The 16,339-nt window shown below is 56.1% G+C and overlaps 1 protein-coding gene across 1 annotated transcript; it reads left to right on the forward strand.

Moving 5' to 3' along the window:
- Positions 1–8,487: 8,487 nt before the first annotated feature.
- On the forward strand, positions 8,488–10,773 carry OLIG2 (oligodendrocyte transcription factor 2). The gene is made up of 2 exons (XM_040583947.1): positions 8,488–8,539; positions 8,878–10,773. Exon 2 carries the CDS (start codon positions 8,915–8,917, stop codon positions 9,794–9,796), a length of 882 nt encoding a protein of 293 aa, XP_040439881.1. The 5' UTR covers positions 8,488–8,539; positions 8,878–8,914; the 3' UTR covers positions 9,797–10,773.
- The last annotated feature ends 5,566 nt before the right edge of the window (positions 10,774–16,339 follow it).

Below are 16,339 nucleotides of genomic sequence, written 5' to 3' on the forward strand. Positions count from 1 at the left end.
AGGTAATAAATTCAGCATGTTTTACAAAAGATCAAAACTCCTGCCAGCATGTTACCAAAAGCAAGGAATCTCTCCTCTTTTTTTTTTTTTTTTTTCCTTCCAGCAAATACATAAAACCCATGCCAACAGAAGAACATCCTTCTATAGCTCAACAGCTTGTGGAGGGACTGTCAGTGGAGGACCTTCTAAGCAATTCAGATGGGAAAGGGGGGGGCGAGTATAGCACAGAAACACCATGTTTGCACAAATGGTGTAGCAGGCATCAAAATGGGAGGGCTGATTTTGTAAGCAGAGAGGCTCTTCAAGCATATCACGGGGTGAGAGGGCCACCAAGTCCTCTAAAATGCTATCCCACATGGATCTACAAACATTTTTCCTCTGGCTTTCAAGGGGGGAGTTTGGAATGAAGCAGTCTTGCTGGCATATCGGCTCCTGTGAACATCAATCCCTTCTGGATGGTTTGTATTTTAGGAGAGGAGGGAGGGAGAGACCACAGAAATATCAGATTCAAAGCATCAAAACTTGTACTTTTAGATAACTCTCATCTGTCTTTTGCATTTGAGTCAATTAAAAATGCTGGGTGATACAGCATTTGCACAGCATTTAATTTTGGATAATGCATTCTTTTTTTTTTTTTTCCTGGTGCTAGAAAAGATTTTATTCTCAGGCAGATGAATGACAGCTCAGGCTTTCAGAGGGTGCTGATTCAGAATTTTATTTGAAAACGCACATACATGGTGCCTCCTGTAAAGTGGGTCTTTTTTCTGGAAAGGGGAATCAAACTTCACTTCCAGTATAGATTTGATTAATCCCCCTGGAGGTTCTCACTCCTTTGGGATCAACAAGAGTTTTGCCATGGCAGGATTTTGTCTCTTCCAGCAAAACTTATTACTACTGCATGGTCGGATGCAGAAAAATAGCACATGCAAAACTCAGTGCTGTTCTACCTACTTCAGCACCTCTCCCACACCTGGGAGCATGCATCTTAGATGGCCGTAAGGGACGATGTCCCAGCATAAGCCGAACAGTGGGAACCCCAATATGAGCATGGTTGTCTTTTGCATTCAGTTTTCCTTCTTGTTCTTAAAAAGGAAACATGCCAAAGGGAAAAGGCGCCGGCGGGGGGCGGGGGGGCGGGGGGCGCGGTGGGGCACCCAAACCATTGTGAATAACTCTGCTGCTGAAGTGCTGTACCCAGGCGCTGATGGTGGCGGGTGGCCAGGCCCTGCAGCCCACCTCTGCACCCGTTCCCCGGGCTGCTGGGGGGAGAGCATGGGTGCATATTCATGAGTGGGAGGCGGCCTTGCCTGCACAGTGTAAAACGTGTTGGCTGAGTTGCATGAAAAAAGCATCTATCTTCTCCTTTTGCTACTAGCAGCATCCCTTCCCCACAGTAGTGGGTTAATGCGCAGAGGGGAGGCAAGCATCGCCTGTCAAGGAAGGCAGAGGGGAGCAGTGCGCAGCCCCGCTCCCAGCCTCCACAGCCACATTTCCCCAGGACTTCAAGGGATGCACTGCATTTTTTATGGTCTGAAAAATCAATAGCAAATCTCCCTCTTGCTCCCTCAGCTGCGCCCATGCAGAAAGCCCATGGGAACAGCGGTGGGGTAAATTCCCTAGCACATCACTGCAGGCTTCCCTCCTTTAGCCAAGGGATAGCTGGCAGGAGGTGGCAGGAAGCCTCCTCAGATGGTGTCAGGAGACCTTCAGCTCCATGGTCAGCTGGTGGAGATGGGACCCCCAGTGCAAGTGGGTATGGTGGGCATCACTCTGCAAAGGTGCAGAAGAGTCACATAAAAGGCAGCGCATCACCTTCACGTGTTGTGTCCCCACTCTCAGCTTGATATCTCAGGGATGGAGCTTATAAATATGAATAAACAGCTAGAAAGTAGCTATTGCCTGGGTAGCCCAGTAAAGTTGGGAAGAGTAGATGAGAGACATATGGTTCCAGCACTCCCTAAAAAAATATAATTGCTATCTTCAGGTGGCCACACACCCTCTCCTCCTAATGAGTAAGATATTTAAAGTCCTGAACTGTTTATGTGACATTTCAATAAATAATGCGGAGATTTGACAACATTTCCATATTCCTCCTTTAATGTCTGAATGTCTCTGACTTAATCCCAGTTCCTTGGCATTTATTACTGTTTGTTACACTAACAAGTGAGATTATGAGAATTCTAATGAAGGCTTCCAGTGAAAAACTCTGTGATTAAAATGCCATAATAACAGTTGCATGCATTTATGTGCCTGATTATCATAATCTATTTAGCACAAGTAAACATACAAACAGAAGGAGAAAAGCGAGCCCACTGACTCTTCAGCTAAAGGAGAATTGGAAATGAGGGGGAAACAATGTAAATATGTAAATATCTTTGTGTATTCTTTTTATCTTTTTTTCTCATCCTTGCTTTTTTTCCCCCTGTTTGCTAATGAGACATCTATGGTTCGTCACATGTGGTCCCTCTTTGCTTGGCCGAGGTGCAGGTTTTGGGCCATCTGCTGGGGCCACTCTCCTGAACAATGCCACCCAGAAAGCGAGGGAGACGTTCGCCACAACCTTTGACATCATGGGAGACAAGAGATGGTGTCGTACAGACTCGGGGCTTTGATATGTTCATTCCAAACACTTAGTTCAGCTGTTACTCCATTAATGCAGTCCCGGTATGGCACAGGAAGGCGACAGCCCCCCCAAAACTCTCAACAAATCAAGGCAAAATCTCACCAAATTTCTAGTATCGACTTTTGCCACCCTACCTTTTTTAATCCTTTTTTTTTTCCCCTTACGTTAAAGAACAGATCGGCTAAGACCTTCTCCATCCCAAGGGTCAAGTGCCTCCTGTAAGGCTGGCAGGGAAATATCCACAGCCAGCGAGTGGTTTGGTATGAGCCATTGCTGCCACCGTATGAAACCCATTCTGAAGGGCATCGGCACTTCTGGATGAGGGACCATTTCCATGATGAATCCTTGGGGCTTGGTCAGACAGGCACTTTTCTTCTGAGCACAGCATAGGGACAGGACAAAGGGATATCCAGAAGAAAAAATTGTTTCCAGTGAGTGTTCGCATGGGAAGCAAAACACACCCACGTTTTCAAGTTCTGCTCATCACTAAAACTCCACCAGGACTCTCATTTCTAAGGAGCTCTCAGACAAAATAAAGACATGAGAAGTGGAAAAGAGATGAAGGGTAGTATAAGAGTGCCACATACAGACAAATGGAAAAATGTAAAAAAAAAATATTATGAAAATGCTGACTAAGAAACAAAATAAGAACTAAAAGTACATGTTTTATTATATGGGAACTTCCTGCAAAAAATGAGATTAAAATAAAGTTTTCTAGACTAAATTCAGCCCTGACACGGGCACTCCATTTTTTGCAGAGGAGATACACCCAGCTGTGCTGGGGCTTTCTTTACCCCTCCATCTATATAACACACATTTCTTTCCCACCCTTCGGCCCTGCTGCTGGGGCCAGTGGATGAAGGCAGTTCAGACCAGCTCACCGGATTGAACACAGAGGCGATTTTCTAATCCCGTTGGTGTCCAACTTGGACAGTGCAGAGCAAAAACCGCAGCTCAAGGAGATGCCCAGTTCTGTCTCCTTTGAAACAGAAAACTGCATGTGGCTGGGCAAATCACAGCATAGATCTGTAATTCCCTCTCCAGCTCCATTTCCTTGCCTCTGCCCATCTAAAAGCCAATCTTAGCAGTTGCATTGATTTGTTTCTCTTGGATGTTCCCACAGCTCCTTCCCTGCTATGGCAGCTCACCAAGCCCAGGGGAAGTTAAACAGATGATTTTTCACTGGCATTGTATCCGCTCTGTAACAGAGCGGTACCTGGGCTAAACAACAGCTGAGGCTGGCAGGTTTTCACCTCCCGCCTCTAGGTCCGAGGAAAGGCATGATGCACAGCAGTCCTCTGCTTAGCAAGGTGACATTTCTGCAGAGGTTCCACTTCTCTGCAGACTGGAAATGCTTTGCCAGCCACGTAGAAACAGTGCCACATAGGTATTTCTCTACTCAGCACTGGGAAAGAAGCCTCAGCATGAAACTGATCCTGAGAAGAGCTTGAACGCTTTACGACATGGCAGTTGAGGGATGCCTGCCCAGGATGTCCAGGACAGGAGGTGCCAGCAGGGAAGCATGTGGGTCTGCCAGCACCACACTTTCTTAATGTTCCAGCCTCTTTCTCCTCATTTCCCCATAGGAGAGAGTATTGTCAATGAGAAACAAAAACGTTGGTAACACATAGCAGCTGTTAAAATGAAATAGCTATCATACTGGTTTATAAGCTTTAGGAATTGCCTGTCTTTAAGGCAATAAAACGGTGGTATGGAGTTATCTGTTGCATCCTTAAAGTTTTTCCTCCAGCAATGTATTAAATGAAACCATACTGTATCTTGTAAAAAATACAGCATCTTGCATTAAACACAACAAACAATGGTCAGAAAGCTTGTGTGTTTAACACCTGCACTGAAGAGTTAAAAGGAACCTGGATGAGGTGGTTTTGATAACATCTTCAGGTTAAAGAAAGTCAGTCCCCATTAATCTCATGAGTGTGAGACTTGTGTTGAGTAAATGGCCACGATTTAGAGGAGGGACAACTGAGCCTGAAAGATGTAAAACACAGAATCCAGCCTGGGTTTTAAATAGCAGTCTAATTATTTTGTTGTAGATGACAGCAGGCTTGTAAGTGACAAAAGTTTACAAATAAAGAGGGGTGTTTTTTTCTGCTAGATGAGAATAGGAGATGGCCTATTTCCTGCATATTTTTAATCCTGCAGATACCACAAACATCAGCTCTGGTATTTCTGAGACTTCCCTCTGGGTGACTCCTGTGAAGATTAGAAGCTTTTCCAGTCTCTGATTGAATGGGAAGACATGCTGAGTTTTTGGCAAAGAGCATGTGTCTCCAACATTTCAATCGAACAAGTGTTAACAAAAACAAACCTAGCACTGGAAAAAAGAACCCCGAGGGAATAAAAACGATGTCCCCACTCAATGAACTCAAGTCCCTTTCTTGGAGATCACAGGTGTCAAATGTGTTAGCTGGGCAGGTGGAACAGCATCAAAGCCCACAGACTAGACTTCACTTCTAAGTCCAGAACAACAGCAAAAAATGTATTTTTATCTGATTGAGATACATCCAGAAATACAAGGAAAAAAAGGGCCAAACCTGAACCTTCAAGAAGTTGTTCCCTGCCCTAAGACTCCATTCATACCTTGAAACAGTGGACAGAGAGCTTGCAGGCAACCCCCATATCCTCGTGTCCTCAGTGTCAGGTGCTGAGATTTGTGGTCCGGAGGTGTCTGCGGCAGGAGGGGGGGCAGAATTGTGACCCCAGCAGACTCCCTGAAGATCACACTCTCCACTGAAGAGTTCAAAAGGCTCTGGAGCTGCAAAGCCCGGTTTCAAGCCCACAGCCCTGCTAACAGATGGGAGGCAGACAGCACTGGGGATCAGGCCTTACAGTTTCCGAGGCATCATTAAAACTGTTTTCAGCTGCCAGTCCTCAAGGAGCCGCCGTCACACACAGGCGCTTCGTCCTTGGGATGCTTCAGATTCCTCACAGCCAGGCAGGGGCAGTTTCAGTGTGGCTATGTGGTATCCATGAGGAAAGGACCCTGGGCCATAGGCCCTGAGGGAATATAGGGAATAACAATCCCAAACAATAACCTAATGACATTCCAAGTGATTCTCAACATGAAAGCAACAGTCTGGTTTTTATTAAGTTATCACTTCATCATGTTCCCTGATTGCCTTCATTCATGCCTTGGTTGCCTACAGTCGCAACTTAAAAAAAAAAAACCACAAAAAAAACCCATAGTCATAGGTAAGAAAATAGGCTCCACTCCACATTTTGGTGTCAAAAGCAATCTGGGGTGAAGGGCTCCTCTGCGAGCCCTCTGGGGTCGCCTTCCCCGGCCGTGCCGACGAGAGGCAGTTTGCAATACCGAGCCTTCCTGCACCGAGGGGGGGCCGTGTGACATTTCATTTGACATTTCACGGCAGAGATCACCCCCCTTCTTCCTTGTACCCCCCCCTCCTCCTTCCAATGAGGACGGCAGAGAAGCAGCGCCCCCCCTCCCAACGCCGCGGACGGCCCCTCTCCGGGCCCCGCGCAAACTGCGCGCCCTCCCGCGCCAGGAGCGCCGCGGGCGCAGGCGGGACACAGTTCACACCCAGAGGGACGGTGGTCACCAAGGACATGGCTCGCCCCGTTAGGGACACAGACCCCGGGCTGCCCTCGGCGGCGGCGTGGGGTTTCCTCTCTGGCGGGGGGTAGGGAAAAAAAGGGAAAAGAAAAAGGAAAAAAAGAAATGAAAACGAAAAACCCCGAACCAAAAAGGAAAAAAGGAAAAGGGGAAAAAGGAGGAGCCTGCTGCCCACTTCTCCCTCCCCAGGACCCCCACCAGGGTGCTGCGAGAACAGCCCCCCACGGCGCAGCCCCCCCGCAGCCCATCCCCGCTCCCCCGGGGCAGGGGCTCTTCGTCGCTTTCCTCCGCCCCCCCGGCAGGTGCCCCCGCCGCTGCCCCTGCTCCCGGCGCCTCGGGGGCTCCTGCCCGCCCCGCCCGGCCGAGCGGGGCCCGCAGGGCTGCGGGGCGGCGTCGGGCCGGCACGGCCGCAGGAGCCCGGGGGGGCCGGCCCGGCCCCCGGCTGAGGAAGCGGCCGGTGCGAGCCTGTCCCCGGGGCTGAGCCCCGGCCGTGGCACGGCGGGGCGGCGGCAAACCCGATGGGGAGGACGAGGCCCCCCGATCCGTTTGGGGTGCGGAGCGGCGGCGGGTCCGACCTCTTAAGAAGGAAAGGTCCCAGCCTTTTAAGAAGGAAAATTACCGGGCCCTGGGAGGCGGAAGGCAGACGAGCGATGCCGGCGTTTTCCTCGTTTTCGCTCCAGCACCGCGGCCCCAGGGGCGGCCGCCCCCCGGCCTGCCTGGCCCGGCTGGTCCCGTCCCCTCTCGGCGGGCCGGGCCCTGCCGGGAGCCGGCGGCCGGGGGAAAGGCGCGGGGGCTTAATTAGTTGTGTTCGTTGTTGCCCTGTTTTATGTGGCTCCAACAATGAGCCGTATAGAGCCATCCGTCAAAAGGCAGAGGCAGGCTTCCTGCTGCCGCCTCGCCGCTTCCCGACCATGAAATAAATGCAAAGTTTGCACAGACGTGTCCCCCCCTCCCCGTCCCGCTGCTCACCTCCAGGGCTCGGGCCCAGCTCCCCCCGCCTTACTCCCTCCATCCCCAGGGTGTGGGGAGCGGGGGTTCCCCCCGCCTCCCCCCGGCCGGACTCCGCAGCCCCCCAAGCAGGTGCGGGCGCTGAGGGCCAGGGCGGCCCGGCCGGCCGGGGGAGCCGGGGGCACGTCCCGGGTGGCCGGACAGGGGGCCGCCCGGGCGGCAGCGGGACACACGTCGGACGGCGAGCGGCAGCGGGCCCGGCTGTCGCTGGGACAGATTTTCCTAATTGACCTGTTACGGATCATCCCCGCAACCGTTGGGAAACACATTTCCACGCTTCACTTCTTAACGTTTTAAATACATATTTAACGGATGGTTGAGGCTTGCCGGGCCAGCTGGGAAACACACGGGTGTAAAAATAATACAACAAAGGCAAAGGGGCCGGGGGGATTTAGCCCGGCGGGAGGAAGCCCCGACCCTGTTGCACGGAGCCGCCGGGGTGAGGGGGCTTGACGGGAGCCGGCGCGGCGCGGAGGGAGGCGGGAGGCATTTCCGAAGGTCATTTTTTTTTTTGTTAATGTCCTTTCTTCTTTCTCTCCCCGCTCCTGCCCCGGTTTTGCCGGAAGGTTGGATGGGGGTAGGTTCTGGTGGCCGCTCCGGCTTCTTCTCTCGGTCACTGCGGAGCCGGCCCGGCGATCCCCGGCGGGGAAATCCGCTCGTGGGGAACGGAGCGGCCGCAATCCCTTTTTTCCTCCCTTGCCGTCTCCCCTTGCTGCACTTAACGGGGGTAAAACGACCGGGCTGGGGGCAGGAGGGTGCACCCGGCGGGGGAAGCTCGCCGGCCGCCCGGTGCGTGTGGCTGGGCCGGGGCCGAGCGCTTCCCGGCGGGGAGGGACGGGACGGAACACAGGGAAACACCGACGTACCGGCGGGAGCCGGGCAGCGCGGCCTCCCTGAAGGCGTTGCGGCGGCGGGGCTAGGGGCTGTTTGGTCCCGTCCCCGTCCCCGTCCCGTCCCGCCCCCCCAACAGCTGTTCCCGGCGCTGTCATTGTTGCATTTTATTATGGATTTGACAAAAGTCCCTCCCCCCCACCGCGCCCCCCCGCCGGGCTCCCCGCGCCGCGGCCGGCCGTCGTCCCCCCGCCCGCCCGCCCCATCGAGCCGGACCGGCCCCGGTGACATCAGCCGCCCCCCCCCGCGCCCCCCCCCCCCCCCCCGCCGCCGCCGCCGATTGGCGCAGCCCCCCTCCCGCCCGGTGACATCGTTCCTCCCCGGCGCGGCTATAAAGCCGCCGCCGCCGCCGCCGCAAGGTGCGCGCTGCTGCCGTGCTCGCCTGTCTCGGCGCGCCGCTCCCCACGGCCGCCCCGCGCACGGTAAGTGCCCCCCGCGCCCGCGCCCCCCGGCGCGGCACCCCGCTAGCCCCCGGCCCGGCGGAGACGCGCGGAGGGAGGGACGGGACGGGGCGAGATGGGATGGGATGCGATGGGATGGGATGGGATGGGAGGCGCGGCGAGGCGCCCCCCGCCTCGAGGGCGCCCCGCGGCTGGCGGGGAGGGGAGGGTGGGCAGCGCGGCCTGCCCCGCCGAGGGCGTCTCTCCGCGGCCCCGCGGAGCGGGATCGCCGACGTGGCGGGCGGGCGGCGGCGGCGCCCCGCCAAGTTTCCGCGGGCGCTGACTCGAGGCCGCCTGCGGGCTCTTTCCCCTCCCCGCAGGCAGCCCGGTGCGCGCCGCCTTCCCGCCCGCCGGGCCATGGACTCGGACGCCAGCCTGGTCTCCAGCCGCCCGTCCTCCCCGGAGCCCGATGACCTCTTCCTCACGGCCAGGAATAAAGGCAGCGGCGGGGGCTTCACGGGCGGCACCGTGTCCAGCTCCACGCAGAGTGACTCCCCGCCGGAGCTGAGCGCCGAGCTGCGCAGCGCCATGAGCGCTGCAGGGGTGGTGGTGGTGGACAAGTTGGGCTTCAAGTCCTCGTCGTCCTCCTCCTCCTCGTCCTCCTCCTCCTCCTCCAAGAAGGACAAGAAGCAGATGACGGAGCCGGAGCTGCAGCAGCTGCGGCTGAAGATCAACAGCCGGGAGCGCAAGCGGATGCACGACCTGAACATCGCCATGGACGGGCTGCGGGAGGTGATGCCCTACGCCCACGGCCCGTCGGTGCGCAAGCTCTCCAAGATCGCCACGCTGCTCCTGGCGCGCAACTACATCCTCATGCTCACCAACTCCCTGGAGGAGATGAAGCGCCTGGTCAGCGAGATCTACGGCGGGCACCACGCTGGCTTCCACCCCGCCGCCTGCCCCGGCGGCATGGGTGCCCACTCCGCCCCGCTGCCCGGCCACCCGGGCCACCCCGCCTCACACCCCGTACACCACCCCATCCTGCCCCCCGCCGCCGTCTCCAGCGCCTCCCTGCCCGGCTCCGGCCTCTCGGCCGTCAGCTCCATCCGCCCCCCCCACGGGCTCCTCAAGTCGCCCTCGGCTGCCGCCGCCGCCGCCGCCCCGCTGGGCAGCGGCTTCCAGCACTGGGGGGGGATGCCCTGCCCCTGCAGCATGTGCCAGGTGTCGGCCCCGCCACACCACCACGTCTCCGGCATGGGCACCGCCAGCCTCCCCAGATTAGCCACCGACACCAAATGAGCCCCTCGGCGGGGCCGCCCCGCCGCGCCCCGCGCCGCTCCGCCACCTTCAGGACCTACAAACGCGCCCCTCCGGCGGCAGCCCCCCTCCCCCCACCCCGGCCCCGCTCCCGGGGCCGTCGGAGGGGCGGCGGGAGCGGATGGAGCCCGGCCCGGGGTCTGCCCTGCTCCCCAAACGGCGGGGACAAGCACCCCGACACAAGAAAATGCCCGTGCATCTTGTTTATTTTTCATTTTACGTTGTTGTCGGTGACTTCGTTAGGAGGGGAAAATAGCCCTAGGCTCGTCGCGAATGGAGGACCCAAAACTGCAGAGGGGCTTCTGCTCGTTTGTTTGTTTGTTTGCCCCCCTCCCCCTCTCCCGCTTTCGTTTCTACACGTAGAGCCTCCGGAGCCGTTCCTGGGTCACGTCCCGCCCCGGAAAGCCCATCCCCGGGGCGTTCGGCCGCCGCTCCGGTAGGTCCGCGAGCAGGCGGGGAGCAGCGGCCCTCCGGCTGGAAGCGTAGCCGGGCAAGGCGGCTTCTTTCCCCCGCTCCCCCGCCCGCCGGCGGTTCCGCCGGTTTTCTTTCTGGTTCGGGATTTGTAAATATACCGTCTGACGATAACGATGCAAGTCCGCTCTGCCTGAGCTTTCCGTCCGTGCACTTGTACTGTGTAAGCCTCATGAGTGAATAAGGGGTCGGTTTGCCTTGATTTCGTTGGTTTGGGTTCTTGGGGTTTCTTGGGTTTGTTTCTTGGGTTGTTTTTTTTTAAGCGTTATAACACGTGGTTTTTTGTTTGGGTTTTTTTGTTTTTTTTTTTTTCGTTCCTGCCACCTTTAACAAAGTTTGAACTCGTTAATGCTCTTTCTGTGTAGGAACTTTCACACTGTCCGTGTTGCAATACTGAGAACTTGGGCTTGTTTCTGAAATAACAACTTTTCTTATCGCTGCCCCTTGCAGAGATTTTATCATCCGTTTATTTTTTTAAAAAAAAAAAAAAAAAAAAAAAAAAAGTAAAAAAGAAAAAAGTTGCTAAATAATATTTATTACTTGTTTGGTTGCAAAAAAAAAAAAAAAGTGATCCACTGTTGAGATTTTAAATAAAAAAAAAAAAAAAGCATTTTAAAGAAATGACCTTTTTCTCTTCCTTGCTGTTCCGAGGCAAGCGGGGAGGCGGAGGCGGGTGCCGGGTGCGGGGCGGCGGCGGGACAGCCGGCGGGTCACCGGCCGCAACGCGAGGAAGGGACGGGAATATTCTAGGCGCATCCTTGCCTTTTCCTTAAGTTTCTTGTTAGTTTGCTTCGCCGGCTAATCGAAACCGTTTGGTTTGGGGTTTGTTTTGGTTTTTTCCCTTCATTTGTTTCTCGCAGCGCAAGGGCGGCAAGGAAAGAAACAACTGTTCCTGGGTTCGTAATGTGACAATTTTTGTCTTCTGAACCCAGCGCTTGGCAAGAGCTAAATATTAAGTCGGGGAAAGGAAACATTAAACTTGGCGGTGAGGTGTTTGCTCACTGTAGTCGCTTCTGCGCAGTTGACCTTCAGCCAAAAACCACGCAAATGAAAATGCACTGAAAGGAAAATTATGTGGGGACAGTCGAGACAGTCTTCCCCCCACCACCACCCCGAAGGTGATAGTATCTCTCGCCCGTGTGTATTTGTAGCAGACCTGTACTCAGGTATTTGGGCAGGAAATACTTCGCCCTCCCGCAGACCCCAGGGAAAGGGCTGTCTTCACGCACCTAGGGTGCGGGCGCGGAGCAGCCTGTGGCTTCCCCTTTTCCCTCAAGAAGAAGGGGAACAGCCCAAGCGAATCCCAGTTTGGGGTTTTTTTGAGGAAAAGGAGGCCGGCAGCCCCCGGCGGCGGAGGCTGCCCCCGGGGGTCCGGGCCGAGCCGTGGGGCTCCCCGGGCGCGGTTCCCACGGTCCCGCCGCCCGCCGCCCCGGGGGGCCGCTCCCGCCCGGCACCGCGCTCCGGGTGGGCAGGGGGACCGCAAGCCCCCCAGCCTTGCCCAAGCAAATCCTTGCTCATCTCTCTCTAGACCGAAAAAAACCTAGACAGCTATTTAGAATAACTAGCTAGCTACATACGCGTAAATACAAAACAGTATATATATATATATATAATTTTTAAAAAATATATATAACAGGCCAGGGAGGAATTTTGGGCTCACAGACACTCGCGGGGGTATGAAAGCGAGTCCGGCCCCGGGGGACCGTGGTTTTTTACGGTGTAAAGCGAAGCGGTTTGCAGGCGGCCGGGGCGGGCTGGGGTCCCCGCGGGGTGCGAACCGGTCCCGGCGCGACAGCCCCCTCAGGCTCCTGCTGGCCGCTTTGCTCCTTCCTTCTGCGGCTCGCTCCACGCCAATCCTTTCAGGGGAGGGAAGAGGGGCTGGGAAAGGAGTGCCCCCCACCTCAGCATCCCCCCAGCAAAGATGAAAAATAGCCCTCCTCCTTCTCAGAGATACCCAGTCCAATCCCCCCCGGCCCCTGGAGAGAAGCTCCCCTTCCCAGCACCCTCAGTACCGATTTTAGCAAACAAAACCCGTTTAACACCGGGAGGAACGAAGCCCCGGGGACCAACGCCGAGCATCCCACTGATGGCCCAAGTGCCTTCTCCACCAGGAGAGCTGGCCAGGACGCCGGGGGCCAGGCAGGCTCCGGCGCTGCCCTTCGCACTAAGGCCACCTTAGGGTGCTAGCTCTGTGGCGGCCCGCGGCTTTGAAGGCGATCCTCGTGGCACAAGACCCTCCGCTTCTGCCTCCGCCGGCGGGGGGGCAAAAAGTCGCGCAAAACAGGGGGCTGGCACCAGGTATCTGCCAGCGGCTTGGGACGGTCCCCACGACGGCCGCCCTTCTGCCAGGCTGCGCTGCACTCCGAAGGCCAGGCTGGGCCGGAGAAGGGACAGAGACCACCCCGGTCCCCGACAGAGCGCAGAGGCAAAGGCTGCTCCTCCACCGAGCCCGAGGCGGCCCGGGGATGCTGGGGAGCTCCCGTCAGCCCAGCCCCGGCTAAGGGTGTTGCCCCTCTCCCCCGGTTTTGTTGCTGGACCCCCGCTACCTGTGCCCTGCATCCCCTGCCCCAGACCTGCCGTCGTTGCTTCTCCCCACCCCCAGCTGTAGGGAGGCCGCAATAAGCAGAGCAGCTTTCCCAATTAGCAGGGCTCCGGCGAGGGAGTGCTGCTGCGGAAGAAGGGCAGGAGCAGGTGAGAATTAGAGGGAGCATCATTAGGAGCTGTTCTTTGTCTCTATTAAAGGCAATAATTAGCACCCTGACAGATGCAAAAGTCGGCAGCGGCCAGAAGCTGGCAAATCCTGCTCGTCTGCCTTCCCGACCGCGCTCCCCCACCCAGAGGGGCCTTTCCCCGTCGCTAACAGGTGGCCCCGGGGAGTCCCGACGGGCAGCGCCGCCCCGGCGGGGAGGGCAGTCCGTGGGGATCCGGTTCTTTTGCGGGGGCATTTCGGCCCCGGCGGGCCCCGCGGTGGCAAAAGCAGCGAGGACAGCGCCCCTCCCCCCTCCCCCCCGGAGCCCCCTGCCCGCCCGCTGCCACTCAGGCTGGGGCTGAGCACCCCCACGGCGGCGGAGGGAGCCCCGCGGCCGGGCCGGGCCGCCAGCTGTGCTCCCCTGGCCCCCTCCTCCTGGGCTACCTGCAAATGAAATTAGGAGCCGGGCCGGGCCCCCGACGCCCTCCCGCCTGCCTGGTTCCCCATATGCTCCCCTGCACCAGGGAGTGCCCCGCAGCGCTCCCCCGATCGCGTTGCCGCAGTGGAGCCGCGGCTCCGGGCAGATAGGGTTACGGGGCGGGGGGAGCCCATATGCTCAGCGCCCATCGGCGGGGCTGCCGCGGGTCACCTGTGTCCCCAGCCGGGCTGGGAGCCCGAGGACCCGCGTTGCTCCCCCCTGAGCTGGAGCGGCCACCCTAATTTTCAGGTTCCCACCCTGCTGATCCCCGTTCCTCTGAATCCAGCCTTGTTTTCCATGCAAGCTGGCAGGGCAGACCCCTCCGTCTTTTTTAGGCTGCCTCAGGTCTCTAGCGACTTGCCGTGACAGGAGGAGGGAGCCCCTGCCCACGTAATCCATGGTCCCACTCGCGCCCTTGCCCACCCCTTTCCTTTCCCCTTCCCCAACCTCCTCCCCACGTCCTCCTTCTCTTCCCGAGTTCTCCCTTCCACCACCACCACCCATCCCCACCCCCGCCCCCCCAGGCACAGCACAGGCAGCGGGGAAAGGGGCAGCCAGGGCTCGACAGCACATTTAAGGCATGAACAGCAGTGCCTCAGGGAAGCCAGGGGAACAGAAAGGTTGGCCATGCCAGGGCACCCAGGCAGCTCCTCCACCTTTACGGGTCCCCCCGCCGTTCTTGTCTCGTTTCAACAGGGGATTTCTTCAGCCTCTGCCTGGCAGGTTTTAAGCCAAGTCACCCAAAATCTGCTGTGAAACCCTAATGGTGGCATGCTGCTCCCTCCAGGCCCGCAGCTTCTGCGAGGCACGTGTGCCTCTCCCGCAAGGGGGGTACCAGGGGACCAGCTCTGCTGGCTGGCGATTTGGTCCTGTGGGATGGGATCTGTCAGTCCCCTGCATGGGCCTGCAGGATCCCTTCCTTTTCACTTGAATGAATGTTTGGAATGAATATCCAAATCCGTCTCAACATTTTTCCAAATATCAGTCTTTCACAGAAAGAAGTGGTTCTTTTGTATCTACAAATCTCCCCCCAGTAATACAAACTAGGGCCCGCTCAGAGCAGGAGCCATGGGCAGGGTGAGGTATGCAAGCACAGGTTACACGCATCTAGTTATAAGTTGGATACAGAAAATCCTGTTTTTTCCCCCTTGAAAACCACAGTATTCTGGGGCCAAACTCGCCCTGGATGCCACTGCAATCTCCCCATGCCAGAGTCAGGGTGCTGGTTGCGAGGCGTGGTAACTGGGGCATAGTTCCAGAGACAAGAGTTGGGATCCTGTTCCCCTTGTTGGAAAATGGGTTGTTTTTACACTTCCGCAGGTGAGAGACTGGTGTCCCATGTATCCTGACAGCCTGCAAACTGTCTGAGTGATTCTCTAGAGGATAGGACAGAGGTGTGACAGGAGCCGAACAGCCCTCACTTGGTGCTGCAAGATGGTGCTTGCAGCATAGCTCCAGTTTCCCTGTGTTGGAGTGTTGTTTCCATCTCTGCATGGGATGGGGACCTCCGGAACTGTGACTTGATGTTACCCAGATTATTTCTGAATGCTCAGGCATTTTTCAATGTGCAGATGAGGGCCAGATTTTCAGAAGAGTTACCAGCATCTCTGCAAATGCTCAGCACCCATAACCCAGCCCCACGCTTCTGAAAACCTGGTTGCCCATGTAGGGGGTTGAGATGGGAAGGGAGGTCTTCCAAACCTGGCTTCCAGCCATGAAAGCTGGCCCTTTCCAAACTTCCAGCCCACGTGGGTGTGGGTTAAAGAAAAGCCTTGGCCACATTGCAGCCTGCCAACCCTCTGGGGACCACAGGGGCAGCAAACCATAATTTGCCACTACAGACATTTAATAATATTTAAATATTTTTATTAAGAATGGTTAAGGGGAGACAGGAATTGTAACAACAGCAAGAGGGCCATGCAAGTGTGCCAGCTCCACCTCTGCAGAAGGGCATGAAGTACTGCTGGGTCAGCCTTCGAAAGTCCAACGTGCTCCCATCTCACTGCCCTCTCCTTGGGTGGTGCTTCTGAAGGCGAGAGCGGTTTCACATTGCTTTCACTGGCAACATGGCTGGACCTGAAAGTTTTTTGCAGGTTCCCAGTCCATCTGCTTGAGAACAAGAAAGCTTGAGGTGAATGCGCAGCCTGTTCACCACACAAACACACACACACACACACACACACAGAGCCTGAATAGCCCTGGGGTTGCTCAAACCTCTCAGGAGTTACAAACGGTCCAGGGTCGAGATCCTCCAAAAGCCCGGGGGGCTTACCCCAGGGCTTTTACCCTAAAAGATGGATGTAAATGCAAAAGAGTGTTTCCCTTTTTCATTCATCCCCATTCTTGGGATTAGCTTTAGAAGTTTTGTTCTGCCATTTATCTTCACTTGTTGGAGATGTCTTGACAAACTCCTGAGAATTAATTTCCCATCAGCTTTTTGCCTCCTCTTCTTGAACTGGCAGGTCAGATCTCACCATATGCATTAGAAGAGGTTATCTGGATGGGCCACCCTGCTCCATTGTCCCTTCTTACGCCTGTCCCTGTCCCAGCAGGAAACTAGTGTCATGCACATGGAGAGAGCACTGAGGGAATCAGACTCCTCTTCCAAGCAGCCCTCCACTCCCTGCCTGTCATCAATCATTGCATCCTGCTGCCAAAACCAATACAATTGGATCAGGCCCAATACACGGGGTGTTTCCTGCGAGTCAGAAGTGTGCCTTTTAGTTTAATATATTCCCAATGTTGATCCTATTAGCAGGAAAAATCAATCAATCACTGTCAGCAAACATCACCAGCCTACAGATTGATCACAGTGTCAGGATTGTTGGAGGATTCTGCAGATGCAGAAGGCATTTGTTAAATGCTATTTTCAGAAAGACATATACAT

This window comes from Falco naumanni, chromosome 2, assembly GCF_017639655.2.
Source record: "Falco naumanni isolate bFalNau1 chromosome 2, bFalNau1.pat, whole genome shotgun sequence".
NCBI classification, from domain to species: domain Eukaryota; kingdom Metazoa; phylum Chordata; class Aves; order Falconiformes; family Falconidae; genus Falco; species Falco naumanni.

Excerpts from the sequence above, each read along its gene's own strand:
- OLIG2 (XM_040583947.1), top strand. The coding sequence starts at position 8,915 with ATGGACTCGGACGCCAGCCTGGTCTCCAGCCGCCCGTCCTCCCCGGAG.